The sequence below is a fragment of the Podarcis liolepis genome, assembly GCF_965112155.1.
Source record: "Podarcis liolepis genome assembly, chromosome: 5".
Lineage (NCBI taxonomy): Eukaryota > Metazoa > Chordata > Lepidosauria > Squamata > Lacertidae > Podarcis > Podarcis liolepis.
The window spans coordinates 65252354-65271784 of NC_139556.1; the positions used below are offsets into that span (position 1 = coordinate 65252354).

Here is a 19431-nt window from a genome sequence, read left to right on the forward strand (position 1 = left end):
GCTTTTCTTCTAGAAAAAAATGGTTTGAGTACTGCGTACCCTTGAGTGTCCCCAGGAAAAAAACGCTGTGGTTGGGGAACTCTTGAGTAAGAAGGCACCCAGAAGGCTGATCTAGAAAGCCCTCAAACGCAGCCTTTGTCTGTTTTGAGACAGGAATTCTTAAATTGAGACATGATGGGCCTGCAGAGGCCCTGATTCACACCCCTTTTTAGAGTTCACCCACATAGGCCTCTGAGTTTCAATTTAAAATAATTAACTGGAACATGTTCAACAGGAGAACTCAGCCAACTAGCCTTAAGTCTGAGAGCTGTGCTGAATTCCTGCTACAGGAATGGAGAATGGCCTCCATCTCTTAGGGCCTGGCACACATCTGCCATCCGACGAACAACCAGACTGATGGATAACTGGCAAAGTTGAAGGCATTGCATGTACTGACAATACCAAAGGCTGATTCTCTCCAGTGTGGTTCAGAGACATGAGGAACCACTCCCAGTACACCTGGCAGGTGCTTCCATCACAATCTTTTAGAGCTGCCAGATCAAACCCACTGAACTGATGGCTGCACGTGGCCGATATTAAGATGTCATGTAGTTTTTAGAACACTTGTATATTATGCAACCTGATGCTTTTTTGAGTGTTTTCACACAGAAGATATGAGGGGCATATTCCTCACTCCCAACCCCAGTTGTATAACTTCAAGTGAACATGTGACTATGAATGTTTGCTGTGGAGATTTTGCAGGAAAGGCTCTACGCTTGCAAGTTCAAACACCTTATACAAATGAAAAACTGACGTTTAAACCATATGCAGCATAAATATCTCAAGGAGGCTGTTGTGCTTGTGAGGTTCTGAGGGGCTTTGTGCATCCAGAGTGCTATGCCAGTTTGGTTATTTTAGAAGCCACGCTGCAGTCAGGCTGCTTTCCCTCCCTGCTCCCTGCTTTCTTCTCTTTAGGGCCCAGAGTGGAGCTCCATCGCTTTGCCAGCCAAGGGAGATTTAGGCTCCTGTGTAACTTAAGAGCTTTTGAAAAGGCTGCCCCAGGCATTCCCTTGATCTCTTGGATGATGTGGCCCTCCTCGAGTCTCTGTTAAAAGTGAAAGAAGGATCTAGTCAGAGTCTTCGCAACATAATTTGCCTCACTTCTCTCAAGTATCCACAGCTGCTGTTCTGTAATCATTAATAAGATTCTGCATAATCCCTCACTGCACTTTAATCATTAAGAGCGTCTGTATAATGTGGGAGGTGAACTGAAAATAACTGCTTTGGCTTTCATTTTACGTCAGTTTGAGACCGAGGTGCTCCACCATCTCCGAGGAATCTGTCTGCAAGCCACAGACAGCTGAGCTGCTCAAAGTGCCTGTGCTAACCTACCACAGTCAGTCTTCCCATTGAGAAAAGAAACACGGAGCAGCTTTGTCTACTTGAGGAGGAGCATCACACCTAGGGATCAAGAAGGGATCTGATTTTTTAAAATGGGTAGTTCATTTACATCAGGGGGTGTCAACATTTTTGGACTCCCATGGGCCAGCGGTGGAGTGTGCTTTAATGGCGCCCAGGACGGGCGCACACATGTGCCGGGAGAGCTGGACAAAAGGAGCCCACTGCATGCCAGCCTAGCCCTTGCCAAAGCGACACCAGCCCTGAGCCTCTTTGCAAGGCTGGAATGATCCCAGCCTCGTGAAGCGAGGTTTGGGGAGGGCAGTGTGAGCAGCACCCCCACCCAAGAAATGTGCCCCCCACGCCCCTGCGATGGGTACATTTACAAACTAGAGAAACTGTTGTGGGCATCTTGCATGCAGCACACGCACCCTCCCCCGCATGCACATAGGGTTCCTGCAGACACCCCTTTTTTCACATCCATGATCCTTTGTGCTCATGATGCTATTAGGTGCTCAAACATGATCCCACTTTCAACATAGTTTGCATCTGCAAAAGTTTGGGGGCAGTCACACTGCTTCATTTCCAATCAGTGCATATCCCATCACTTCCTGCTTCCTGTTTATTTTTGTCCTAGTTTTGTTGCTCTGTAGCCTCCCTAGGCAACAGTCATGTGGTAGCATTGAGGAAATGTCACACAACAAATGAAAGGAGAATAAATCCGCCACTAATATAGCACCTGTGTGGAGGGGCACTCACTTGCCCCTCTCCTGTAACCCCAGTCATTAGGCTTGGGAGAGAAAAAAGGAAATAAGAAGCCAAACCTATTTTAGATGTTATATATGCATGCGTGGATGTGCAGAAGTTTGTTGTATATGACCTACCTCCATGCATCCATCTGAAGATACATCAAAATGTGTAGGGTCTTTCAGATCTCAAAACTAATATATATAGATGTGCACATGCCTCTCACCATTCTTGCATTTATAAAACATCTGCAAGGGGGTAAACTTGAGGGGTAGGGAAAAGCCCAGTAGCTTTGATGTGACTAACAGCATGCTGACTGATACAGGAAATGAAAACAAAATTAATGACAGCATCCAGCCAAATCTGGTGAATCAGTTGCAGGCACAGGATAATTTACTTTGCCAATCTTTAGTTGGGATAGATGTATGCAAGGTTTTTGAGTTGCACAGCTCTTCAAGGTAGCTTATTCAACCTAGATCAAGAGAAAAGCTGGCTGCCTGTGTACTGTGGCTGCCCAACTGCACTTATTGGCTCTTAATCCCAAACGAGGAAGGTTAGAACCGCAATTCAAGGCTGTCTACATTTACCATACTTTTGAAGCACATGACACGCCCCAAATAATTCAAGGAACTGTTGTTGGTTAACAACAGGTGCTGGAAATGGTACCTCTGCGAGGGGTAAACTGCAGTTCCCAGAATTTTGCGGGGGGAGTCGTGTGTTTTAAATGCATGGTGTGTATGGAGCCTTCCTTACTTCCAGCTATTAATGACAGAATTGCAAAATGGCTATCACTTCCATACAATTATCAGGCAATTTTCTTGCAATGGCTCAATACCACCATTTCCTTTTCCTCCTTAGGCAAAGAATAGCAGTTAATTTAAAATGTGGGTTTCTTTTTTTCCTTTTTACGGAAAGAAATTATATTGGTGCTGCATAAGCATGTGGAGCCTCCAGGTAAGGTTTAATCCCTTCCTATTTGCCCCCACCCCCACCCCCTAGCACAATATTGGGAAGACATCAAACGGTGGGTGTTTTCCCTGCTGCTAAATGGACCTAATTTGGTGTTGCTGGTGTTTGTTTGAAACACCGCAGACAATCTTCACGCGGCTCAGCTGGTCCTGCGAGGCTGGTGTCTGTACTTACCAGATGTTTTCTGTCATAGAGGCTTATCCTCTTTCCCTCAGTCCATGTGATTCCCTAGGGCCACACATGTGTCTTGCTTTCTTCTGTGAATAATTTGAATTATTTGGAAACTGACTATCTTTTTGTGGAGACGTATGTAGATTTGAGTGAGTTGGTTGCGTAACAAGGATAGCTAGGCTTGAGGCCAAATCCCTGGAACCTCACATCTATATCTATCTAGTAACGCTGCAGTTGTCTGATTCTGGGCTGCTGAAATCACCTGTTTGTAGACCATCCATCCTGATTTGATTGCACAAAACTCACATGGAGGTTAGACGATGTCTGGTCTTTATTAAATGGCTCAGAACTGCAATGCCTCAAGGACTGCCTCTCCCCATATAAATTCATCCTGGCTGTGTTCATCATCTGAGGCCCTTTTTTGATGTGCCTCTCCAGTGGCTCTCAGTTTGTGAAATTCTCTCCCCAATGAGGTTCACCTGGCACCTTCATCATATAGTCATACCTCGTGTTACGTTTGCTTCACGTTGTGGCTTTGCAGGTTACGTGGCAAACCTGGAAGTGTTTACTTCCGGGTTCACCACATGCGCAGAAGCGGCACTCTACTTATGAACTTTTCGGGGTGTGAACGGCACCCCAGAACAGATCACGCTCATAAGAAGAGGTACCACTATATATATATTTAGGGGACAGGTGAAAATGTTCCTCTTCAACCAGATCTTTGGCTGATTTATATTTTACTGCCTTTTAAATGTGTTTGTGGGAGGGTGGGGCTATTGTTTTATTATTTTGGTTTTAACTACTTATTTGTGTTTTCATCTTGCATTTCTGTTTTGTGGACTGTCCTGCGATGGAATAAGTGTTTAGTTTCAAAAAATAAAAGACACTTGCTTAGAATAAGGGATACAGTGGTACCTCAGGTTACATACACTTCAGGTTATAGACTCCGCTAACCCAGAAATAGTACCTCGGGTTAAGAACTTTGCTTCAGGATGAGAACAGAAATCGTGCTCTGACGGCACGGCGGCAGCGGGAGGCCCCATTAGCTAAAGTTGTGCTTCAGGTTAAGAACAGTTTCAGGTTAAGAACAGACCTCCGGAACGAATTAAGTACTTAACCCGAGGTACCACTGTATCTGGCAACCATAGGACTTGATGGTCCACTTTCAGTTCTATGTCAATGTCCTTACCTCTGTTTGGTTAAAAAAACCCAGAGGGATTTTTAAAAAAAATCTTCTGCGTGCAGCCAGCTAATCAGTTCTTCCCATTATTTTGATTAATCTCGAAGCCGTTTTCCTGGCATAAGTGCCTGGCCTTTCAGGAACAGCCTTTGCAGCCCTTTGCTGTGTTTCACCAGTTTTAGTAATGTGTTTTGGTGCTGTCTCTGGTGTAGATCTGCGTCCTTTGGATATTCTCTCCGAAGTGGTTCCTGTGAATGGGGTGAAGAGTGGGATACGGATGATCCAGATCCAAGGAGCACGTGGCTTCCAGTTCTCTGCAATGCGCCCTCGCTTTCTCAGTTTTCCCGCATCACGGATTTTCATACACTGTGACATCTTCCCAGAGGAATTCTCCATTGTGGTCACCCTAAAAGCTTTCCCCATGCAGTCCAAGGTACGCATGTGGAAGGTTGTTTTGTTTTTTTACACTAGAGCAGAATCACGTATCCACCGATAAAATCGTGGTTGGTGAATTCAGTTTGCTAAACCTGATCTTAATTACCGTAATACTGTAATCAATTTGGCAAACTTCGCAATATCACGTGATTTAAATAGCTCATTCCATATAAACTGGAACAGTTGTTGGCATATTTACTTGGATGTAAATGTACTCGGATGCCTGATAGAATCACTATGCATAATTTATGCTGTAGGTGATGAAATAAAACTGTCACAGGTGACAAGAGATAATCTTTAATTGGTCATGATGTGCTTTATGAATTATATCCTTAAAAAAAGAACTTGGAAAAACATCCTGGGGTTTACTTTTTTTCTGGATTGTGATAGCACAGGAAACAAAATGCAACTGGAGCTTGATTCTATCTTTATTTGGAAGTTAGGCTGTGTACACACTCCCTGTTCACTCTGCATCCAGTGTGTTCCCACCACAGGTTTGGGAATCGGTATACACACAATGTTTGCCTCTATCCTGTCATTTCTTATGAAATACAGTGGTACCTTGGTTCTCAAACTCAATCCGTTATGGAAGTCCGTTCAACTTCCAAAATGTTCGAAAACCAAGGTGCGGCTTCTGATTGGCTGATTGGCCCCGGAAACAATGCCGAAATGGATGTTTGGCTTCCGAAAAACGTTCCCAAACCGCAACACTAACTTCCGGGTTTGTGGCATTCGGGAGCCGATTTGTTCGTCAACTAAGCCGTTCGGGAACCAAGGTTCCACTGTACTGTGTTTTGAGGTGTTCCCTGACATACCAGTTTCAATCTGAAGTTAGCCAGAGAACTACCTAGATGAATTTTGAGGTGGTGTACACAGAGAACTGGGAATTGTAGTTCTCTGAGGTGAATAGGGTCGTCCTAATAACTCTCAGCACTCTTGACAAACCACACTTCCCAGGATTCTTTGGAAGGAAGCTATGACAGTTAAAAGTGGTATGATACTGCTTTAAATGTATTGGGAAGCTGGGGCCAGAGTGCTAAAAAAATTAAATTAGTGATTCATATGCTGGTAGAAGAAAATAATGTATTTCAGGCTGACAAGCTTAACTGTGTTTTCAAAAAATGAGTTTTGGAGGACATTTATTTGGAGAACCTTATTGTTGCTCCAATGCTTAGGATTAAAGGTTTTCTTTTCTTTTTTTGCAAAATTTTTTGACTGGTCAGGTTGATAAATAGGAGGAGCAGGGGGAAGTTTTCCAACTAACAGCCTTTAACTGTCCTTTCAGAGAAACGAGTACATCTTTACGGTTTTGGAGGAAAACAGTGACACTCTGCTGCTTGGACTCCGATATTCGAGGAATAAAATTCACTTCATCTTCTGGAGCAGAGAGCTTTCCAATGGCTGGCAAACACGGGTCACCTTCCGGGACGTATTTTTGGCAGACAATCAGTGGCACACACTGGTACTGGCAGTAACTAAAGGCTCCTTCTCTCTCACTGTGGACTGCAGCATCCCCACAGATGTGTACGTGAAGCACGTACAATTCAGGGGTAATTTTGCCGCCACCACCATCCCTGGGTTGGGGCTGCATGGAAAATTGCACTGCCCAGAACTGGGAAGTCTGAAGGCTTTGTGCAAAACGTGGGAGCTCTTTTCATCAGGTCCTGGCCAAAATCTGCCTCTAGTTTTCTACAGGCACGCATGCACCTCCGTCCACCTTCCAGAAAAGCAAGAGAGAAGCATGATCACAGGAGGGAGCAGCCTATGGGAGGGTGTGTGAGAATGTAACAAAAGCCTGCTGGATCAGGCCAATGGGCCATCTAGTTCAGCATCCTGAAGAGAACCCCAGGGGCTAAAGGGCTGCATTTGGGCCCCCCACCCGCTGCCTAATGGTGCTCTGTACTCCAGTTTAGCCTCCAGACTATGAAAGTGTGATTGTAGATAGGGTGGGTAACCAACTAGGTCAACAAGATGCAATGTCATGGGAGCAATTAGCCTGTCATAGCCGCCCGGAAGGATTGAAGGCACAAATGGATTGCAGAAACAGCAGATAAGCTGCAACCCTATTTTGCACAATTTTATAAAAAAAAATATAGTACAGGCAACTCCCCATTTACATGCACTCAAAAGGTGCACAACTCTGCATACACGCAGGCTTTTCCAATGGTCTTTTAAATACAGTGGTACCTCGGGTTATATACGCTTCAGGTTACATATGCTTCAGATTACAGACTCTGCTAACCCAGAAATAGTACCTCGGGTTGAGAACTTTACCTCAGGATGAGAACAGAAACCGTGTTCCGGTGACACGGTGGCAGCAGGAGGCCCCATTAGTTAAAGTGGTGCTTCAGGTTAAGAAAAGTTTCAGGTTAAGAAAGGACCTTCGGAACAAATTAAGTACTTAACCCGAGGTACCACTGTATATGCGATTTCACTTACAGTAAATGCGCAGTGCCTTGGAATGAAACTCCTGTGTGAATTGGGAGTTGCCTGTAAATGGTTTACTCCGTAACTCCCAGAGGAGCATAACCGTCTGAGCCTGACACCATGTATTGTCCAAGATTGATAAGCTAAGAACAAATCTTTGTGTCCCGTCATGGCTTCTTTGAAGTGAAACAAACCACAGCCCCTAACTTGGACATAATGCCAAGCTAGGGGACCATGGTTTGCTGCTCCTATTCATACTAGGGAAGGTGGTGAAGCAGGAACGTCCTGTGTCTTCATGGTAAACCTTACTGCAAGGGGGGACGGGACATTTTCCAGCCTGAATTCCCTTGTAGGCAACATTTGGGGAGTGTGTGTGTGTGTCACATTCCAGGGGTGGGCGGAGCCTAGAGTAAAATTGGGCAGAGCAATGAATATGCATTTTATAGTAAGCTGGTTTCTGTGCACAAACACCTCTCTATCCTTCATCCAGGGAAGCAAGAGGCAACAGCAGAGAGTTCAAGGACTCATTCCAGCCAGGCAAAAGCACTCAAGGAGATTGTGAAGCAGGGCCAGTGGGAGGTGTGGCTGGGAAGGATTCAGGTCTGGGGAGAGTCTCAGGGGCCAGAAAGAAAGGCTTGAGGGGCCACAATAGGCCCATGGACTTCAGGTTCCCCAACCCTTGATGTGTGAATGCAAAGTTTTGTTACCTCTGCTGTTACCAGTGATGATGACTTAACTGTCTGGATACATATTGCTTTCCTTTTTATTCACCTTAGGATTACAGATGCTGTTTTCCCCACATCCTTGACTGTGACAGGATCCCGGTTTTATGTAGGGAGCAGAAGGAGAAGAAAAGGTTTCTTCACTGTGAGTACACTATTTGTGTTGAAGAGATTATCATAGCCATTCAGCATACAATGGGCTGACTCTGCCGCACATGGGGATGGAGATGTGCATTATCAATCCATGCCCGTTTAATATCACTTTAACTTTCATTGGTACCCCCAAACCATTTTGAGAATTATAGCTTGGCAAGATACTGAGAATTTCTTGTTTGAGATTCCTAGCTCCCCCCTTGTGGAAATACAGTTCCCTGGATTCTCTGAGGAAACTGATCAATTTAAGTCTAGTATAGAGACAAGTAGAGACTGCAGCAAAATGTTGCAGCATACCCATCCTTCTAGCAATGGAAAGGGCCAAAGCTCAGTGGTAGAGCACGTGTTTAACTTGCAGAAAATCCCAGGTTCAATCCCTGGCTCCTCCAAGAAGGGCTCCTACTGAGAATTAGTTAACTATTGATAGCCAGCGATAGAAATAACGCTGAGGCAGATGGACTGAGGGTCTGGCTCAGTAATGGTGGCGCAAGAGACACTGCAGGTGAAGTCGAACTCTGAGGATACTGGAGGAGCCATGTTTTCAGGCCAAGGCAGTGTTGAATGGACAGGGACTAGTCCATCATCTGACTCGGAACCCTCTTCAGCAGTGCTGGCTGGTGGCTATTGGGATTGGTGGGCCAGAAGGCAGGAAGGTCAACAGTGGGTGGAGCCAGAGCCCCAATGAGAGGCGGAGCCAACTGATTCTATTTTTGTCCCCGTCTTCCTTCCGGCTGAGGGGCAACGCTGAGACTCATGAGAAGGAAGGGGAAAGGCAGTGCCACTCAGTGGCGGAGGAAGCATAGGGGCAGGGTGAGGGCGAGGCGATCCACCCGTAGCGGCGGGGTGAGGACGGGGCAATCTACCCATAGGGACGGGGTGCACCATGGGGCCTCCGGAGTCTGCCTGCCTCCTCCCAGTCAGCCGCCCTACAGCTGGAGAGGAGGCAGAGGGTGGACCGTTTGGGCAGAGCGGAGCCTGTGCACGGCCAAGCCACCGTGTCTCTTCCAGGAGAAATATGCATGACTCGGGCATGCTGCAGGCCCCACGGTGAGTGCTGCCCAGCATTTTGTCACTCCCAACAGTGGTGACACCCGAGGTGGCCCACACCCACCGCACCCCCTTCTTCCGCCCCTGGTGCTACCCTCTAGACCAGCCTTTCTCAACCTGTGGGTCCCCAGATGTTGTTGGACTACAACTCCCATCACCCCTAGCTAGCATGGGGTGATGGGAGTTGTAGTCCAACAACATCTGGGGACCCTCAGGTTGAGAACCACTGCTCTAGACTATTTGTACAGTAAGTAAGAAGGCAGACAGGTGGGGTGTCTGAAGGCAGACCGAGGTTGGTGGGTCAGTGCCCCATTTGCCCTAGAGGGCCAGCCTTCACTGCTTTTCAAGCCAACATGGGTACCCTGTGACAGGGGACGTGACAATTTTATGTAGGTTGTGAGGTGAGATATTGATAAAAAGTGGTCTGCGTTAAGAGTTTCTGTGACATTCATCAGCCATGTTCTGTGCAGGCCTCATAAAACTCTGGAGTATGCAAAGCTCTGCATAAAGATCAAACCAACTTCAGAACAGACCCTGAGGGAATCACACTGATGGAAGCCGTGGTATTAATCTGCTAGGAATGCTTTGGCTTTCCCTCTCTCTTGTAGCATTTCCAGATAAACAGCAGATGCATACATGGAACAGCTTCTGTTCATTTCTGGGTTGCTGGCGATAATTTTTAGCCATTTTCTCAGATAGATCAGCAGGCTTTCATGAGCCGACATTGCAACAGATACATAATACCGTGTGTGGCTGGGACCGGGAGACACGATTGAGTGAGAGATAAAATTCTATTTTCCCTTCTTTTAAAACTAACTTGTGAAAAGGAGCCGACAGGAGCAGAGAAGCGTCTGGTTCAAGATAACTCAGCCTTTGGGAAGGATGATCTGAGTGTTCCATGCCCACAAATTATGGACAAGATAAAAGCTGATAATAAGCCTACAAAGCCAAAGGAAAGCCAATCTGATAGCCAAAGATTTTCATAGCAAAAATCACAGGCAGAAAGACACAGAAACCTCTAAGACAAGAAAGATGAATCAAGAATAGGGATGGGGCAGAAATTGGATTCAATTACCATTTCAAGGCAAACTTGCAGAAATTTTCCGAAACAAAATGTGAAACGGAACACAGCTACCCTTTGAAATTCACACTTCACCAGTTTTTGCATTACAGTTCTCCAGCCAAGTAATGTGCACAAAATGCTTATGCTAAGTTAAAGTGTGCATATAAATACATGTATTGGTGAGAAAGATAAATGAAAGTGCATTATATTACAGAAATTGCTTTGAAAAAAATGTGTATATGAGGAAAAATTGCATAAAACAATGTGCATATTAGGAGAAATGTGCAGTAAAATGTTACCGAATTTTCATTAGGACTTTTTTAAAAAATGCAAATGTGTGCTATATGTGGAGAACTGAAAACTGGAAAAACAAGAAATGGAGAGAAGCCAGAACCAACACTTTCATTCATCTCTGGTCCATGTGATATCTGAAGAGAACACAGATATACCGAAATAATGAGAATCCCCAACCTTGTGTGGGGATTTTATTATTTTGTTGGTTTTTTTCAAAATGTCCACGCCACTTGCAGTTTAACAAAACTTCCAGGGTGGCTCATAATAGTCGTTAAAACAATTTCAGATAGCTATAGATATCACTTAACAATGATGGAACTGTAAAAAACATAAAGAGAGTAATAAAAACTAGCAGCAACCAATAAAATTTACTGGATTAAAACCAGCTGCCATGTTGGAAAGGCTGACTAAATAAAAATGTCTGCTGCGGGAAGGACATCTAATTCAGTACCAGGCAAGGCTCTCTGGGGAGAACATACGATATGTGTGGGCTGCCAGAAGGACCAGGAAAAGGGGTGGGACCCCTTTCTTCTGTCATCACCAACCTCATTTCAGAAGGCAGAGGGATTTTTAAGTAGGGATGGGAGAGAAATTTGATTCAGCTTGCAATCAAATGTAGACTTAGCTAATTCACACTTCTCCAGATTTTGCAGCGCAGTTCTCCAGCCAAGTAATGTGTACAAAAATGCACACACTAGGGTAAATTGTGCATATAAATTCATATGTATGCTACTTAAAGTAGCATACAAAAATGCATAGGTGAAAATGCTTTGCAAAAATGTGTATATTAGACAAAACTGCATACAAAATGTGTATTTAGGAGAAATTTGCACTAAAATGCTGCTATGTTTTCAGGACGACTTTAGAAAGTAATAATCACAAGTTGATGTAGAAATATGGAGAACTGAACTTAAAACTGGACAAATGAGATAATGAAATTGATGTATTTGGTCATCCCTAATTTTAAGCAGGGGCCTCCAATTATCACCTTAGCAATCACAAAGGTTCATATAAAAGAAAACCACTCTCCAGATATCTGGGCCCCAGACTATTTAGGGGTTTAAAAGGGAAGCATCACCACTTTGAATTATGCCTGAAAATGGCCTATCAGCCAAATTAGTTTAAAAACTGGAGAGATACCTAGAGGGGTGGTGAACTATCCGTGGAAGTTTTCAAGCAGGGACTGTTGGACATGCTCTGGTTTTTTGGCTATGAGATGTGTTCCATTTGGTTGGTTCAAGTTACAAAACCTACAGAACGGACACGGTATATCGAATCGAGGCTCAGAGCACTGTGAATCCACATACACAAATGTAACAAGTCATTGTGAGTGTGCCTTCTCTAGGAATTTACAGCTCTGTGGTCCTTACCCCTTCATTTACTAACTAGCATTGTTAGATTTGACTGCCAAAACTCCCACACTTTTGCATCCCAGAAAACGTGATTTGTTTCTGAGTACATCTTTGCGACAAAACCACCTATCCCTTTCTTAATGTTTTGCGATGGTTAAAGGTCAACAATCGTTCATTTTTTTAAAAAATAATGTTTTCTTGAAATGCTTTCCATTGTAGTCAAAAAGAGTCTTTGCAAGATCAGGTAGAACAAACAGGAAATGAAGAAGACATTAGCTGAAGTGATTTATGCTGATCTTCATCTCGCACTTACAAATGATTTATTAAATTCAGATTATGACAAAACAGCCTGAAGCGTACATCTCAAGCTTAAAGAGAGTGAAAAGCCAAACTATTTGCACCGAGGGTGTGGGTGTGTGCTCAGGATGGGTGGCTGAAAGAGGTGTATTGGGGGAGTGCTAGAACTGGCTCTAAGGGGATAATTGGAAGATGGGGGGTCTGGCAAATTGTTTCTGAGATGCTGAGAGTACATTTAGAGAGAGAAACTAGTGCAGGAAAGCCATAAAAAGGATCCAGTTACTGTCCCAAAAGACTTATAGATGAATGAGAGGCATAGGGGAAGCAGTAATTCTAGACCAGGTGTGGGAATCCTTTGGGCTTCCACATGCTGCTGAACTACAGCTGTCAACCCAGCCATCGTGGTCAATGACAAAGGATTATGGGAGTTCAGCAACATCTGGAGGTTCAGAGGTTCCCCAGTTCCCCACACCTGTTCTAGGCAAATTGGGTGCCAGACACGTAGCATGCAGGGACATCATCTGCAAGCAGGGGCGCCGACTTATAAAAAATATTGGGGGGGCCCATACCGGGGTCCTGGGGGAGGGAGAACGCGAGAAGCAGCGCGAGCCTCTGAGAGAACGCGAGACCCCGCGCAGCTGCTGCTCCTGCCTCAAGGCAGCGGGTTGGCCGGGTAGGCGTCGGTTCCTTGCTTGAGCAGGACCCCCGTGCCTGCCCGCCTCCCTCCAGGTAGACCGGGTAGGAACCTGGCCCTTTGTATAGAAGTGACAGGCGGGCGGCAGGCAGGCAGGCAGGCAGCATGGCCGTCCCCTGCCTGCCTGCCTGCCTGCCTGCCTGCTTCCAGGTAGACCGGGTAAGAACCTGTACCTTCGTATAGAAGCGCCAGGCAGCCGCAGGCAGGCAGGAAGGCAGCAGGCCAGGGTGCGTGGACGTCCCATGCCTCCCTGCCTGCCTGCCTGCCTGCCTTCTTCCAGGTAGACCAGGTAAGAACCTGGACCTTGGTATAGAAGGCAGGCTTGCAGGCAGGCAGGCAGGCGGCTGCTGCTGCTGTTCGGTCGGCGGCTCCTTTGCTTTGCTTGCTGCCGCCCAGGCCCCGGGAGCCACAGAGCCAGCGCCGCCTGAGGAGGAATATCCAGCCCATTCAGAGACGCTGCTGCTCTCTCTCTCTCTCTCTCTCTCTCTCTCTCTCTCTCTCTCTCTCTCTCTCTCTCTCTCTCTTCTTGTTGTTCCGTTCGGATTCCCCCTCCCACCCGGCGGCTCCCTCTGGCGCGTCCTGGCAGCAGCAGCGGCGGCGGCGGCAGCAGCTCCTCCTGCAAAACACTTTTCCCTCTCCCTTGGTGTGTTTGTATTTGCGTGTGCGTGCACGCGGCGAGCGAGTGCACCTCCTGCCTCTCTCTCCCTCTCTCTCTCCCCCGCCGTGCAATCTCCTTGGGACTCTCCAGTCCTTTTGATGTCGCCGCGGCCGCAGCGCTGGCCCGCCAGACTTTACACGAAGGTTCGCGCACTAATAATTTTCTTAAATTATTGGGGGGGCTCCGCCCCCCCAATCGAATTTTTGAGGGGGCTCAGGCCCCCTCAGGCCCCATGGAGTCAGCGCCTATGTCTGCAAGTCCAGGGAATTTTGTCTCTTGCTGCCCTTTCTGAAGTAGATTTCACAGGCTCACTTCTCAGGAAGACTCAGAAGTCATAGCAGCCAACAGTAGATAGAGGCAGAGCCACTGATAGGCAGAGCCAACTCTTCTCCCTGCTGAGTTCCAAAGGGGGCAGCTCTGAGGAAGAGGAGGAGGAGGAGGAGGAACTTGACAGCCAGAGCCACCTCCAGGACTAGTAGTAAGAAAGAAGGCAGGGCAGGTGGGGGCTGGCTGAATGCAGATTGAGGCTGGTGGGACAGTGTCCCATTTGCCCAAATGGATCAGCCCCCACTCCTAGCACCTCTGTTTCTGCCAGCTCACTGCTTCTAAATGTGCCCCTGAGGACATTATGCTCCACTGGTTGAATAGTCATTCCCTTATTTGAAGTGAAGGAAAATTACCACACTCTTACAACTACTGCACATGCGTGCTTTTTTCCTAATCTCCCTCCTTGAACAAACAGCCAGCCCAGCAGGTTTTTGTTACATACCTATGTTAAATAATGTATAGCTAGATCCTTAGTTCAAGAAAGTATGGAATAGTAAGTTTTCTTAGATTACAGGGTGTGGGTTTTCCTCCACCAGTAGAAGCTTATTTCCACATTAGCTTCAGTAACAGTTTAATCCCTGTCAAAGTGGCAGAGTAACCATTGCAGAAGTGTTTAATTACAAACCAATGTTAACATGGGGTAGTATACTGTTGTTTGAAAGGCAAATGCTCCTTAATATCCGGCATTCCATGAAGACCTAGTATGTTTGTGCATGAAATGTTGCTTTGATCTGCATCTACACTGTGATGTACAATTCAGCCATACACTTTCAACAAGGTCAACATAACATGAAAGTGTCATAATTTCTCTCGTGTTCCCTATTACCCTCATTGTTAATGTGGATAGTAAAAGGACAGATTAGTCAAAGAATTATTGCTCATATACCATACTTGTTCACACCATCATGTACACATTGGTGAGAAGTTGCTCCTGTGAACGCATAAAGAATAAAGGCCAGCAGCACAGAACTTATTTTGAGCAGAGACTCTTTGGAACCTCTGAGTTCAGCCCTGGAATCAATGTTCAATGGCAGATTCAATAGCCCACTAACACATAGAGCAATATGAAGAGGCTGCCCCTGAGCACCTGAAAGGTAGTTTTCTCCTGTCACTGATGAGTCACAATTGCTCCCCACACATATGAAAATTGGGGCCCATGATTTTTCAAATGGGCTTAAGCCCCATCATCAACCGAACAAAGAAAGAAAGAAAGAAAATCAATGTTGTAAGCATACCAACCATGGTCTTCCAACAATCCTGATTGATTTCATTCCCTAGTCTGTCTTCCTCTCTTTTCAGGGCTTGCTAAGGCAGCTGGTCCTGTTGCCAGGATCTGATGCTACCTCAAGGATGTGCACTGGCATGAACTTTAATCTAGCAGTGCTCTCCATCCCTAAAATTCTGCAGGATCTCCCCGTGAAACCAGCGGGCAATGGGCTGCTGAAATACCCTTACGGTCAGTAAAACAAACAAAATAGGTTTTGAGGGGCTTCCAGCAACTTGCATTAGGAAACTATAGAGGAGAACAAGCTGGTAACCCTTCCAAGTGCAGAGAGAGAGCCTGGAGTTAGAACAGATCTGGGCTGATTGACTTGCAGCAGCAGAAGGGTACGTTTCACTTTTGTCATATAATACTATTCTGTTTCGTTTCCCCCTTCAATAAAACTGTGAGACTGATTCCTTGTAGTTAATGAACCTTTCTTCCTTGTGGACCTTTTCACTGATATACATAATATATTGCTTTAAGCCGCCCAGAAAATTTTGTATCTTAGGACAAATGTTGTTAATAAATAAAAACATGGTACAGTGTTTCTGTTATCAAATGAAAAACAATATTTCTTGCTTATACTTTGATGACAGCAACATATGTCTGATTTGCCGTTTACTAGTGGAAAGGTGTCACCACAGAGAAGGCCCTGCTCCTTATCCCTACCTGCCTGACTTCGGAGGCTGGCAAGACTCGGAGCAGAGCCTCTCCTGCAAATCTTACCATCCAGTAGTGTGTATATATGGGAGAAGAAATTGTATACATTGTAGAAGATTGATTCCCGTCTGCCTCAGCCACCATGGCCAGTGGTCAAGGTTGCCAAAGAGATATAATTGGGTGTTATCAGCCCACTGGTAACATTTACTTCTGAATCCTCAGATGAACTCTCCAAGTGGTTTTATGTAAAGATGTTAAAGAGCTACAAGGGACAAAATGGGACTGTGGGATTCCATAGGAAAATTCCCAAGGGGTTCAACAACAGTTCCACAGTGCAAGCTCCTAATTAAGCCAACTGTCATTGCTTAGTTTATGGTGTAATGAAACATTATACCCGGAGTGCTTCTAGATGAACTGTTCCTTTGCAGAAGATTTGGTTGTTATCACACACCACCATGGCTTGTTTATTGCCAACAAAACCACAATCTGAAGTGATGGTTTGTTGTTTTGCTTATGAATCTTGGTTTGTTTTAACTATAGCTTGGTGTTATGTGTGAACCCAGCAGCCTGCCTTTACCATGGCTTATTTGGTGACTTCATCTGCTAGACCAGTGGTTCCCAATCTTTTTTTGGCCATGCCCCACCTAAGCATCTCTAAAATCCTGATGCCACCCCCTCCCATAACATATAATTTTTATTATTCAAAAAGTGAACTATTCATGTGGAGGAAGCCTAAAAGGCCATTCACTGTTTATAACTCATTCTCGAATTGCCCCCCCCCCCTTAAAAATCAAAGACCATACTTGTTCAGTGGCAAATGAACACAGAGAAAAACATGTTTGTAGCCAAGCATTATCTCACATAATCCAGTGCAGTTGCGTATTGATATCTATAATTGCATTTCTCGTGGTGCCAGAGCAAGTATTTATTTGCTGCTAATTTACTTGTGTTGGGTTTTTTTTTTCTGTTATCATTCAGAAGCAGACATGAAGGTGACTTTGGGGTCTCGCCCTCCCTGTACCAAAAGTGAAAGTGGTCAGTTCTGGTTTAATGCTGCTCAGAAAGGGCTATTTATATGCAACGGGGATAAATGGATTTCATTGCTAGAAGGTAAGCCTTTCTGGGTACCGATTGATTGGTTGTATTTCTGTTCCACTTTTCATTCATCTCAAAATCTCAAATCAGCTTACAAACAATAAATAACAAATTGGTTGGCCTCCATCTGTCTCGGGAGACAATGCAGGAGTGTGCCTTTGGGAGGTGAAGTCAAACCTTTGGGGAATTACAGCCCCTGCTGTGGCAGTAGAGACCAATATGGGAAAGACATGTTTTGTTGCAGCTGGGGCAGATGAGGGTGTTTGGTTGTGCTGGTGCAGGTAAAGCATGGCATTTCTTCTTTCTGCGCTCCTCCAAGCAGTCATTCCTCTTCTGGTCACTTCTGTGGTTGCACAACCTGACTGCCTGTCTCCAGGTGCTGTGGTCATCTGTGAGGGATTCTTTCACGGCAGAGTTAATGTTGCCAGCCTTCATGTCATGTTTCCAGACATCTTTGTAATACAGGGTTGGTCTGCCAGCAGGCCTGGTGCCTGAAGCCAGCTCCTTGGGGATCCTGCCATCTTCCATTGTGTGTACATGACCAAGGCAGTATAGACGTCAATGAGAAAGAAGTGCAAACAAGCTGAGAGGTGCTAAGGCACCATGTTTAAACTGGCTTATAGGTATCTGAGCAGAGAACATAGCTGTCAACTTTCAGATTTGAAAATAAAGGATCAGCAGCCTCGAAAATAAGGGATCAGCAGCCTCACCTGTTCCAGGGACAGTCCACGGGATATCTAACAATCCGGGCTAGCAGCGGGAAGCAGCGGGAAACGGCGCTGGAATAAGGGAATTTCCCGCCAAAAAAGGGAAGGTTGACAGCTATGGCAGAGAAGCTAGATCTAAATGTGAAAGGTAAGTTTGAATAGGATCAGGGGTAGGGAAACCAGAAGGAATGAGAGGGAAATTCAGGGCAGATAGGAGGCCCAAGGAAGAGGGTCACAGAAGGGGTGGGGAGGAGAAGATAAATTTCAGGAATGCTAATTCTGCTGGATCATTCTGCCTACAGAATCCCCTTATTAATGCCATTTGATTTCATAGTTGAAGAAAGACTGGACTATCTGGAAGAATACCAGAGTTTAGCTACAAATTCTGAAACCATGGGCATTGAGGTCTTTGTCATCCCTGACGTGGGACTCTTTGCAGCTACTGCTAATCGGTACACTCCTCCAGGGTCAGCCATCTACAAATGGACGGATGAGAAATTTGTGGCATACCAAAATATCCCCACTTACCAAGCCCAGTCCTGGAAATTCTTTACTATCGGAAAAAAGGTAAATTGTAAGTTAATTTTTAGTATTACTGGATATTCCACCATTCCCATCAGCTTTTCTCTCTGGTCTTTTTCTCACACTTCCCTTACCAGTTCCTTAACTGGCAGTTAACCCCCCATCTGACAGTCAACTCCCAACTGAATTGGAACCTTAAGCCATTAAGAATCTACTGTCATCCAGACCAATCGGATTAAATTTACCTGATCCAGGCCCCATCTAATACATTTGTAAAGTGATAATTATCTCTCTCTCTCCTCTGTCATAACCTGTCCCCAATAACTACTACTATGTAGGCTTCCAACACCATGACAAATCAAGGCACTTTGATGAAGGTCACAACACATTTCCCCCTTCAAACACAAATAAATATACAGATATAGATTGAAATGGATATAGATATAATTCCTCCACACCTCCATACTGGTGTTCTTATTTATCTAGAACAGGGATGGGGGAAACTCCTTACCATTTGGCCAGCAAGGGTAGGAATTTGATTGAGAAAGGTGTATTCCTATCCACCCATCAGTTTCAACTCCCCCTTGCGCTTTTCCTTCAGAACTCTGCAGTTTGAAGCATGGAGGGGGCTGTGTTTGAAAGCGCACTCCTACCTGCCCATCAGCATGTGCCTTGATCAAGGCTTTCAAATGCCCTGCCCCCGTGCTTCTTCAAACCTTCATGATACTTCAAAGGGAAACATCACATGACATCAGTATATGCCAGGTGTTGGGCAGGTGGGCAGCCCTGCCCACCTGTCAACTTTGACTTGCCAGGGTGGGGAAGAGATCCAGCCCTCTGGCCAGAAAAAGTTCCCCACACTTGCTCTAGAATAAGAGATTTGGAGCAGGCTGTGCTAGAAGACTTTAGCAGACCAAGAATCTCATACCAGAGATGTTTGGTGGCAAAGTGCAAGAGCTTTTCAAAGCTGACTTTCATTGCACTGCTGTGTCTTGCTCTATTGCTATTTATGAAATATGGCTTCTGTAGCAGTTTCACTATTTTATTGTAGGAAATTCTGAGAGCATTTTATGGAGTGTGCCCAATAAATATTCCAAATAAAGTATGTGTGGTATGGGGTGGGGTGGGGGGAAGGATAGCATATTTTCGCATTTTGAGAGTTTTTCCTCTCTGGAAAAGAACCTGTTGTGCTTACAGGCCTTCAAAGTAGGCCCCCTCTGATACAATGCACCATTGACAACGTTCGTAGAACTGTTGGAAACTTCTGGAA

General features: G+C 45.4%; 1 protein-coding gene and 1 long non-coding RNA gene across 3 annotated transcripts in view; one reads left to right on the forward strand and one right to left on the reverse strand.

Moving 5' to 3' along the window:
* The window catches only part of TSPEAR (thrombospondin type laminin G domain and EAR repeats), a 39638-nt gene that overhangs the window by 5605 nt on the left and 14602 nt on the right, over positions 1–19431 (forward strand). The window contains exons 2-8 of one of the 2 annotated variants that reach the window (XM_083506442.1): positions 3034–3078; positions 4657–4877; positions 6165–6403; positions 8083–8173; positions 15213–15369; positions 16816–16947; positions 17974–18206. In XM_083506442.1, the coding sequence (XP_083362568.1) occupies positions 3034–3078; positions 4657–4877; positions 6165–6403; positions 8083–8173; positions 15213–15369; positions 16816–16947; positions 17974–18206 (1118 nt within the window). The remainder of the gene's footprint in view (positions 1–3033; positions 3079–4656; positions 4878–6164; positions 6404–8082; positions 8174–15212; positions 15370–16815; positions 16948–17973; positions 18207–19431) is intronic. The other variant, XM_083506441.1, reaches the window with a different exon arrangement.
* Positions 806–19237, reverse strand: LOC310708409. Its single transcript, XR_014527008.1, has 2 exons — positions 18673–19237; positions 806–1084 (listed from the first exon to the last, which is right to left on the reverse strand). It is a non-coding gene; the product is annotated as an uncharacterized lncRNA (long non-coding RNA).